This window comes from Nicotiana tomentosiformis, chromosome 3 (assembly GCF_000390325.3).
Source record: "Nicotiana tomentosiformis chromosome 3, ASM39032v3, whole genome shotgun sequence".
NCBI classification, from domain to species: Eukaryota; Viridiplantae; Streptophyta; class Magnoliopsida; order Solanales; family Solanaceae; genus Nicotiana; species Nicotiana tomentosiformis.
The window spans coordinates 106,966,989-106,978,589 of NC_090814.1; the positions used below are offsets into that span (position 1 = coordinate 106,966,989).

General features: G+C 35.3%; 1 protein-coding gene across 1 annotated transcript; it reads left to right on the forward strand.

Annotated features, from left to right (window-relative positions):
• Positions 1 to 981: 981 nt before the first annotated feature.
• Positions 982 to 7,021, forward strand: LOC104118028 (protein LOWER TEMPERATURE 1). Its single transcript, XM_070197409.1, has 6 exons — positions 982 to 1,216; positions 2,007 to 2,052; positions 4,205 to 4,331; positions 4,444 to 4,520; positions 6,298 to 6,395; positions 6,658 to 7,021. Exons 1-6 carry the CDS (start codon positions 1,091 to 1,093, stop codon positions 6,691 to 6,693), a joined length of 510 nt encoding a protein of 169 aa, XP_070053510.1. The 5' UTR covers positions 982 to 1,090; the 3' UTR covers positions 6,694 to 7,021.
• The last annotated feature ends 4,580 nt before the right edge of the window (positions 7,022 to 11,601 follow it).

Consider the following 11,601-nt stretch of genomic DNA (forward strand, 5'->3'; position numbering starts at 1 on the left):
TCTTTGTCATAATTACCTATTTTAAGAAAAGAATAATGTATGGTACAACAACATAAAATTTAAAACAAATTTCATACAAAATTTGATATATCTACAACAACATACATACTAAAAACAAATTTCATATAACTAATTATACAATATACAACTTATTTACAACTTTCATACATCATTTTTACCCAGTTAAATACAACTACAACATCATACAACTTAAATACAATTTTCCTACGAATTTTATACAATAGATCTTTTGTATATATTTTGTATGTGGTGTGTTCTTCTTCGAATTTCAATATGAAAATCCAGCCAAATCAAATATAATCTTCACCAAATACCCTCAAAATCGAGATATAAACTCCATATAATATTTTCAATCATTTGCAATAACACCCAATCCAAAGAAAACATATTTTTTTGAAAATCCGAATTCGAATTCAAAGCTTCGAAGCTTTTTAATGGCTATCAACGGTGGAAGACAAACCTCTTCAAAATTTATTGATTGGCAATTTCAATTCAAACAATCCAGCCAAATAATTAATGTACATCTACTGCTAGCCTACTATTGGAATACCAACAAGAAAAGGGGAAGCCTAGAAAAGCTCCAAAACTTCAGCCATGGCAAAATTCAAATCGATAAAAATTTAATCCCTTTCTTCGCCATTGTTAGAGAAAATTATGAGCTTTAGAAGAAAAAATCTTGTAGAATCGGTGTAGAAAGATGGTTGATTTCAAAGAGAGAGAGAGTAAAATCCTTTAGAAAGACTAGAGTTTGTCTAGGTAAGTAAAGAATTGTGAGGATTTTTCAGAATTTACTAAATTAATAGGCTATAATCAAGTAATACTCATTTAAAATTAATATGTATATAATTAACAAGTTCTATATAATAATGTAATTAAGTTAAAATTTAATTAGGGAGGGTAAATAAATTTAGTATAAACTGTAACAATAAGTAGGTAAAAATGGCTTTTATTTACCGCCCCAAGAAACACACTATTAAGGGGGGAAAACGAATTTCCTGCCCTTTGAAGAGAGTCTCCTTTTATTTCTAACTTCAAAATAAATTCGCAGTGTAATTTGGCAGCGGCAGCAATGGAGGATTGCACATCATCCCTTCCTCTGAACAAAGCAACAACTTCTGGTGCCGCAAAATACCTAGCCGACCTCCCTTCTCGCGGCCTCTTTTCCTCCACCACTACTGTCGTCTCCTCTACTCCGGTAATATTTCCCCCCCTTCCAAAACCCTAATTTTTTCATCCTTGCCCTATTCCCTTTTCTTTACTGATGTTTTATATGTGTAATTAATACAGGTTAAACATGATGTTTCACTGTACAGTTTAATTGAGTAGATATAACTGTTCCTTTTTATGTTTTGAGTAGATTTAACTGTTACTAGTATATATTTATCCCAAACTTATTTTCTTCTCTTCTTTGGTGGGATAAATTTTGGAGTAGAAATAGAAAAAAAAACAGCAGAAGAAATTAGGTCTTATATTGGATGTAGAGTTCAGGGAGATACAAACACGAGTACACACAGTAGTATGTTTTACTGAATAAAGTTTCATTTAGTAGAGAAAAAACCTGTTCTAGCCATGCTTGCCTTTTGCTCGATACTATTAAATCTCAGCCCAGACAGTGATAAGGTTTTACATCCAAAAAGAAATGGCTATCAGGGTGATGCTTAAAACTGCGTGAATCGGTGTAGGATCACAAAAGGTTTTCTAAAGATTAATAAATAGGTGGCACCTCGTATCTGAGATCAACTACCTCCTTGCACCTTTTAGAGTAACAGTCAACCTTGTCTTTCCTTATTATGTTTGTCTTCTCTGTAAGATTATATTGTCTATATGGGCTTAGCCTCTTACGTGTTTACTATCATCTTATCTGCCCACCAGCGTAAGCTGTAAAAGAATTTGGTTATTCAAGGTGAATTGATTCTATTGGAAAATGTTTAGTAATGTTTCTTTCTTTTTCTTTTGATCTCCACTTATTTTGAAACTTTATGCAGGGTGGAATGCGGGTATATGTCTGTGATCATGAAACATCGCCTCCGGGTCTGTTTCTATATATTTATGCCTTTTAAATTGCTTAAGGAGCTGCAATTCTATATAAGCGAATTAGCTGATTTGCGGTGAAAATTGATTTAGCCTCTAATTCTCCTTTTTTTTGTCTTTTGAATGGTTTTACCTAAGGCTGTCCAACGGGACAGGCCGTTCTGTCCCGGTCTCGTCCCGTGTCCCGTCCCACTTAATTCTAAACGGGATGGGCCCATGTTAAACGGGACACGAGATGGGATGGGATAACAATTTCGTCCCGTTTGTCCCGCCCGTCCCGTCCCGCCCCGCCCTGTCCTGTTCCGTCCCGTCCCGTCTCGCCTGTCCCGCGTCCTATTTATTTTTTGTGCATTATATACAGGAAAATTATAATCTTGCTTTTCAAGGTTTTCCGAAGACCACAGTTAGATATGATGTTTTTAAATTTCAAATCGAATATCTTCAGTATATTCGTTGTGTATTGTTTCACTTAGATTGTAAAGTGTCTATCACATCTGATATAGGTCGTAGTCCTAATGGTTGCGATTATTTAACTGTTACATGTCATTGGGTTGATCATCACTGAAACATGCAAAAACGTATTATTGGTTATAAATTTGTTGATTCAAAACACACTGGAGCATATATTGCAACTACTGTTCTACAAATTGTTGATTTTTATGGACTCATTGGTAAAGCTTTAACTATCACCTTAGATAATGCTTCTGCTAAGTGCTAACACAATTGCAACAACTAGCTTAATGAAATGATTGCAAAATTAATCCAACTTATGCACCGGCCATTAATGAAATGATTGCAAAATTTAAAAAGTATTTTCCCCCTATTCCCCAAGTTTATTTAATTTCTACTATACTTAACCCATCTTTAAAATTAAGAGGTGCAAATGGACTTGTTCATAAAATTTATGAGAATTTAGCAATTCAAGAAAATGAACAACCATCTCTCGAAGACTGCCAAGCTAACATATATTCTTATGTTAGATCAATGTTTGATAAATATAAATATATGGAAACAACATGTGGTGAAACTAGGGAAGAAGAAGAATACAATGAGATACTTAGCACTGGGATCTATGACGGCATGGAACTCATGGAACATCAATCAACATTGCCAATTCCAGAACAATGTCCGAGAGAAATTATAGATAAGTTACAACGAAGTTATATAGGAGCTTACAAATGTTAGTATGATAATTTGTAATTGGCTACTAAGAGGCCTAGTTCAAACAGAACCCTTCCTATAAGGTGGCTGTGGCTGCGTAGATTAGGTGCTTTTCAAAAGAATTATATTTGTATGTGAGATTTGAAAGTTCTATTAATAAAATAAAAGGCTCTAAGCGTTGAATTTTTTTTATGAATTGTCTTACACTCTTACTTAGTTACTTAATGGCTTGAAATTATATTAAATAAATTATAACTCTATTATAAATTTATAATTACTAGAATATTTCATTACAAGTCATTTGTTTTAATGTTTTATAATTCTTTACTTAGTTTTCTAATTTTCGTTTAATTTTTAAGTTTATTAAATAAGTCAAAAAACTAGATGTTGCAAACTTTAAAAACTTAGTCATTGTCAAAAGAATAGCGGTTTCAAAACTCCATGCTTAAATAATTTTTTTTTAAAAACGGCTCTTAAGGCCCGCGAACCCGTCCCTTCCTGTTTGTTAGCGGGACGGGATGGGCCTACCGTCCGTGCCGTGCCGTCTCGTCCCGTCTCGTCCCGTTTGTTAGCGGGACGGGATGGGTTTACCTTTTCGTCCCGTTTGTCCCGTTTCATCCCGTCCCACCACCGTCCCGGCTAAATGTCGTCCCGTCCTGTTAATTTTGTCCCGTCCCGTCCCGTTGGACAGCCATATTTTTACCTGCATATGGTTGTTTTATTGCTTAGTGTTTGGCTTCTTGGACTTTGCATATGCAATTTTATTATAAGTCATTGTAAAGCACTGATATCCTCTCATTGTGTCTCATCTAGTACATGCTTGGTTTTGAGTCTTGATGATTCAAGCAATTTGAATGTCTCTCTTTTTTTTTTCCTCCTCTTAGGATTTTAAATTCTATGCTTTTCCTCATTTACCATTTTCTTCAAGGTAGATTGCTGTCTTCATCCATCTGGATTGCTAATTATGTTTCACAAAATGTTGTATATGCAGAGGAGCAGCTTATTAAGACAAACCAACAAAACATATTGATTAGATCTCTCATGCTTAAGAATCAGAGGGGTGATTATAGTTCAAAAGATGGCAAGGGGATTTCCTCAAATGACAATGGTAGAAAAAGGTAATTGTCCATGTTTTCTTTGTTCAGTATTGTTGCTATCCTATACCAGCTAGTGTACCTCTGTCCAGTTAACTTATTGGTGTTGTATCTACTGCCACCACCTAACTTTCAGGGCTGCTGAAAAAGCATTGGATAGTAGGACATCAAGCAAGAAGGCTACTACCAGTAACCAAGTTGCCTCTTGCCAAGGTGAGCCCATTATTAATCATCATTTAGGGTCTTTGTAGGTGGTACAATAAAAAATATTGTTAAATGAAGTGGTCTTTCATAAAAAATATACTTGAATTATTGTGGTTCATGCATTCTATTGCTAAATTGAAAAAGAATAAAGCAGGTGAGTATCCCTTAGCTCTCTATTACTTCATTTGTTTAAATTGTCAAATTTGACTCCTAAATTCTAACTGAAAATTTTCATCGCATTGTTTGAGTATCAGCTGTAATACTTTTGGGTCCACAAAAGGAGAACATTAGTATTATATGCAAACGTACCCTTCCATTTTATGAGATACCATTTGACTGGGCACAAAGGAATTTAAGATGTACTTACATCCAAGGATGTGACCTAGTGGTCAATGAAGTGAGTTGAGAACCATGAGGTTTCAGGTACAAAGAGGAGGTAAAAACACTAGGTGATTTCTTTTCATTTGTTCAAGCCTTGGTGAACAGATTACCCGGTGCATGTGCTGGTGAGAGGTAGCAGGTATCCCGTGAAATTTGTCGAGGTACGCACAAGCTGGCCCGGACACCACGATTAAAAAAAAGATGTTACTTGATTAGTATACATTAGTAGGAGCAGTAGAAGGATATATTACATATATATTGAAAATTTATCTTGGTTGGAGAGCATCCCATTTTAATTTGAATTCTAAAAGTTCGTAGGAACTATAATAACTTTATTAGCAGAATTTTGGAATATTTTAGGACATCATAAAATGGAATATCTCATATGGATTGCGATAGAAGCCGTAGTATCTAAATTACTAATGAGTTAATCGTAGTGTTTTTCATTCTAACAGCCTCCGTTGACCTTAAAGGTCAATCTTGATATTCTTAGGCAAGGTAATGAATTAAATTTTAACTTAAATTTTTTATTGCAGAACACAAAGAGGGAATTCTAGGCTGGTAATGGAAGAAAAAAAAGGGGCATGGGGGGGGGGGGGGGGGGCTAGTATATTTTACAAAGTTAATCACGGAACACAAAAGGAGAAGGTTACTCTTGCAATGAAAGAGAAAATGGGCAGGGGGCTAGTGTAATTTTAAGAACTGGGAGGTCCTCTTGAATTATGATAAATAGAGAGGAGATTCGACTTAACTATACATTGATGACATAATGAGAAAAAGTGTATTTATCATCCATAAAGAAACCAATAATCATGTCAGTATTAGGACTGCTTATGAGATCATAACATTTACGACCAATTCTTTTTCGGATGAAAAGGTAAAGATTGTACACCAAACATATTATACCAATAATAGGCCGTGTGAATTACTGTCAAGCATCAAGTACATGTATTATGTATATATCTAATTAGACTAGATGGTGAATACAAGCTGCTGTTTCAGAAAATGTGTCTTCGGGACATTGAATGACATGGAAAAAAGGTGATTAACATGCCTTAGCTCTAACTTCTGTAAATGTCCCTTCCGGGACATTGAGTGTCATATCCCCGAAACCTCTGTTAACGTGGAAACCACTTACAATGAGGTCTATCAATTTCCCTTATAAAAAAGTGGGGTCTATTGATTTGACTCCAAAGGTCCCAGAAATAGTATGTTCTCACGTAGACATCGTCATGTTTTTTCATGTCAGATGTACACTGGTAGAACTTCATTGTTAAAATTCCTACTGTCTTTGTGCAAATCTACTTGTTTGAAGTCTTTGTTGAAACTACTTATTGCAGAATAAATTCATGGGCATTATCATCTATAGTTAATGATGTATTAAACTCTGTCTTAACTCCTGCAGAAACTTCAAAAGCTCGTACACCTGGCATACAAAATATGACTGTTGAGAGGCTACGGATTCTGTTAAAGGAGAAAGGTCTTTCACTGAGAGGAAGGAAGGTAAGTATTTGCATATCCTTTTATCTTAGATAGGTTTTGAAATGTTCTACCTTTCCTCCTTAAGGAGCTTGTTGGTAAATCTATTCACTATACACTTTTTAAGTAGTACTTTTATGATGTGTTTTTCCCAACTTGTTTGGGATTGAGGCGTCGTTGTTGTTGTTGTACTTGTATAATGTGTTTTGTTGAATATTTGGCCTATTCTGTAGCATGACATGTCATTCTCTTTCAATAAACTCTCACTATGCAATTCTGTCGGCAGGATGAACTAATTGCACGGTTAAAGGGGGACACATGACTAAGCATATTCCAAGAGTTTGAGGCAGCTAATTCCAAATTCCATTTTGTACACCATGCAGCTGTGTGAGAAGTAGGCCCTCACATATGTATTATTTGTGTACTTTACAACTAATTAAGAGTCAACTTTTGGCCTTACAACTCTTTGTGTGCATTCGTGCGTTTCTGTGTTCTTGTTGTATGACATAGCTTTTTGTTAAAATGTGAGGGTGCACTAGATGTGTGCGTTAATAGCTACATCACGCATCTGATCTGTGAAAAAGTGCATGTCAAGGACTTCCAAAATTTGCTACCCTTTGCAAATTCAGTATGAAACTGGTCTTTCAGAATCTACTCTCGTTAGTTTATGGATCTACTCTTCAGCATCCACTAACAATTTTTGAATCTCTCATGCTACCTCTTCATTATTTTCAGCTGCTGATGATATTTCCGTAGTATTCAACTGAGCTTCTTCGCTCTGCTGCGTATGACATCTTTGTTTTGGTGGTGCACTTTAAATCCTGATGGCTCAAGCATGAACTGTACCTGAAATCAGTTAGACTTGTGTCACCCGAATGAATTACCTCTTTGATGAGTTGGTCAAATAATAATGAATTACTCCATTGTTCTTCATAGAAGTAACTAAAAATCTGGAAAAAATGACCAAATTATATTTGTATCTTCAAAAAGAAGCGCACGAGGTTGAAGGTATTTATATTAGGTGCGCTTCTAGTGGTCTCTTCTAACAATCACTAGTCTAGGTGAGCTAACTCGATACATGGGCTAGTGAGTACCAAGTACTCATTGAAAACTGACTTGCACATCACCATTATCTAAAAAATACACTAAATAGTTGGATATAATTATGTCATATTGTTGAATCCAGATATGGTATTGGTGCATGCTATTTGCAGATGATATTGTATTGGTTGACGAGACGCGCGACGATGAGAATGCGCAATTAGAGGTATGGAGGCAGACCTTGGAATCTAAAGGTTTCAAGTTGAGCAGGACCAAGACAGAATACTTGGAGTGTAAGTTTAGTGGCGAGACTCAAGGAGGGGAAGGGGAGGTGAGGCTGGACTCGCAGGTCATCTTTAGGAGATAGAGTTTTAAGTACCTCGAGACTATTATTCAGGGGGATGGGGAGATTGATGAAGATGTTACACATCGTATTGGGGCGAGATGGATGAAATGGAGACTAGCTTCCGGTATTTTGCGTGACAAGAAAGTGCCACTGAAACTTAAGGGTAAGTTCTATAGAGTGGTGGTCAGACCAACGATGTTGTATGAGACCGAGTGTTGGCTAGTCAAGATCGCTCATGTCCAGAAGATAAGGTAGCAGAGATGAGGATGTTGAGATGGATGTGCGGGCACACCAGGTTAGATAGGATCAAAAATGAGATTATTCGCGACAAGGTGGGTGGCCCCTATTGAGGACAAGATGCGGGAAGCACAGCTTAGGTGGTTTGGCTATGTGAGGAACAGGAGCACAGACGCACTGGTGAGGAGGTGTGGGGTTGACATCGGAGGGCCTACAGAGAGGTAGAGGTAGGCCAAAGAAGAGGTGGGGAGAGGTGATTAGGCAAGACATGGCGCATCTTCAGCTGACCGAGGACATGTCCCCTGATAGGAAGGTATGGAGGTCGAGGATTAAGGTAGTAGAGTAGGTAGTCTAGAGTGTTCATAACAGTAGTATTGGCACGCAATCTCGCTTTCTGTTGGTATTAGGTTTTTATGACTAACCGTTGTTTTCTTTCATTGTTGATTACCTTACTGTCTTGTTATTTTTATCTTGCTTTTATATGGCTTTTTGGTACTGTCCCTTTGTCTATATTTTCATTAATGTGGTGCTTATGCTTTCCTGAGCCGAAGGTCTATTGAAAACAACCTCTCTATCCTCACAAGGTAGGGGTAAGGTTTGCGTACACACTACCCTCCTCAGACTCACAGTGGAATAATATTGGGTATGTTGTTGTGTATTGCTGAATCCAGATAGCACAAATTGCTCGAGGAGAGTATCACTTTGTTCACGTATTTCATGTCGGCAATTTGGGTGTTATAAACCTCCGTTAGAATTGAAATTTGTCCCCCTTCAACTCATTCTTACCACGAAGATGAATTTTTTTTAGCTCTCATACTACCCACCATATTTCCCATAATTGCTGACTCCATGTTGGTATGAATGAAGTCGTTTTTTGACTTTCACAAGTCAAATTTGCTCCCAAAGATGATTTTAAGATTAAACTCTTAAAAATTTATTACAATAGGCAAGAATGATAAATTACACGATGAGTACTCTTACAAGAGGATTTGTCAATTTAAGTGTAGTGTAAGTTGAAATTGCGGGTTCAGTTCTTGCTACGAAATATGGAAGCGCGAAATTAAAATATTGAAAAACTATGATTTGGATTTTATGCAGCTACTGCCTAAATTGATCTATACATAGACTTGATTTTAAGTGGTGAAAAATTGTGGATTACGATGATGTTAGGTGTAATTTATGTATGATTGTCGACACGACATGAAATGATATATAAAACATGCTGTTCAAAACAAATATCCAACTAGAAATTCTAAAACATGGTACCAACATAACGGCAATTACTCTGCTGCTATTTTAGCACCTTTTCACTAGTAATAAATAGTACTCTCACTATTTCAAAAAGAATGAACTTATTATTATTTGAAAAAGCAAATAGGATTTTCTTTGACCATATTTTTTTGTAAATAGTTTTAATTATTTTGAATTGTTAAATATTACGACTTATAGTATTATTTATGTAGTTTTTATATATGTAAATTTTATTTCAAAAAAAAATTAGAGAATCTATATTTGAATTCACATCGAAAATTAATTAATTTGACCATCGTACTCCGAAAACATTCAAACAAATTAAAACGAAGGGAATAGTAATTACCAGTATAACTAAATGCTACAAAGTCCTAGGATACATAATGATACTCGTCGGTAGCAAAGAGGCCATCTAAAATATTGTTTGAAGTCGACTAGCACAGTAGCTTTTCCTGAAAAAGGAAAAAACGTGTTCGAAAGCTACTTCTATTTCAGTCCTTCACCACTTGGTTCCATTTTCCAGTCCCATTATTTTCTCTTTTTTGTCTGTTTCTCAATTAGTATTATTATTTTTTTTTACCAAAAACTAAGAAATGCATTATTGTGGGGAATATACTAGGACTCACTACATTATAGTGAGATGTTTGACTTGGTTAATAGTCAAGCTTGTACTCCTTGTTTATCAAATTATATCATTGAGACTTTAACTTAATTGTTTTATTAAAACCTTTTAACCCTTTCTGGATGCTCACAATTTAAGACCTAAAATGTTACTCCATAGACATCAATGAAGGCGGTGGCCATTATCAGTTCAATGAGCTTGTTATAAAATATAGTTCAAAATAATAACATAGATCAAAGAAAAACAAGCTAAGAGATATAGAGAGAAAGAGATGTTTGAAAATTTTCTCTAGATATTTGAAAAACAATCTTCTTCAATTGTGTTTCTTCTCATATCTATTACAAGACCTTTAAATAAACATAAATAAGTATTAGAGTAGTATGAGTTATGAAGATAATGGAGAAGAATAACATCCACCGTAATTTAATTTTTTTTATAACAAATCTCTTAATAAAAGCTCATCACAAACTTTACACAACAATACAATAACATCAATTTTCACCAATTAATATGATACAACTGGCAGATAGCAAAGCCAGAGAGAGATGTGACAAGTTGTAATTTGAACAGGTTTTTTTCTCTTGAAATTGGAGCGTGTACTCCCAAAAAAAGAAAAAAAAAAACTTTAATCCAAACTCCAAACTGATGTCGACTCAACTTTTTCTATTCATTTTTCTTTTATAATGAATTTCAGTAGATGACAGATAACAAGTACTGTCAAGATAGGACATAAATCCTTAAACGACGAGTGGGAGTTTCTACATTTGTCGTTGTTTTTCAAAGAGAACAGCGCCGAAATTTGGATAGCAGCAGAGCAGCTAGCTTACCCGTGACCTAATTAGGAATATAGAAAATGTGAACCATGTGCTTTTTTTAAAGTACGAACGTGGGGGATTTTAAATTTTAAGACAATTCAAAATTTATATCAATTTTAAGACAAAAGTATTAAAAATGAGATAGAAGGGACACTTTTGTGATTAGTGTTAATGATATAATTTTTAAAAATGCCAAAGTTTTCTTATTTACAAAAGAATTCCCCTCCTCCACCCATATTCCTCCTCCTCCTCTCCTTATTCCTCTATCTCGCAACGCTCCTCTCTATCCTCCCCTTGCTCATCCATCTCGCAACGCTCCTCTCTATCCCCGCCACTCCTAATCCTCAAACATTTAGGAAGAAGTTTCAAATATCTAGAGAAAATTTTCAAACATTTACTGAGATGTTTCAAAACATCTGCACAGATGTTTCAAACATCTGTAGAGATGTTTAAAATATCTGTGGAAAAAATATCAAACATCAAAAAGAAAGAAGCAGAAGAAATATGCCGAGTGATGTTTCAAATATCCCGAGGATGTTTCAAACATCCAGGGAGATGTTTCAAACATCCCGGAAGATGTTTCAAAGGAGATGTTTCAAACATCCCAGGGATATTTTGCATAATACTCATTTATGGGAATGTCTCACAATATCTCGAGGGTATTTTACAGAATACTCACTTTGTAAAATTTTATATTTTTCTCTTTCTCTCGTATATTTTAAATTACTAGAAGAAAAGAAAAAATTAAAAAGAAGAAGAAGATGAAAATGAGATGAAGAGGGAAAGAAGAAAAGACAAGCAAGATAATGAAGAAGAAGAAGATGACATAAGCGAACCAGCAGCAACAAGAATAAAAGTTGAAGAGAAAGAAGAAAGTAAGTAAGAAGAATGAGAGAATGAGGAAGAGAAAGAAGAAGG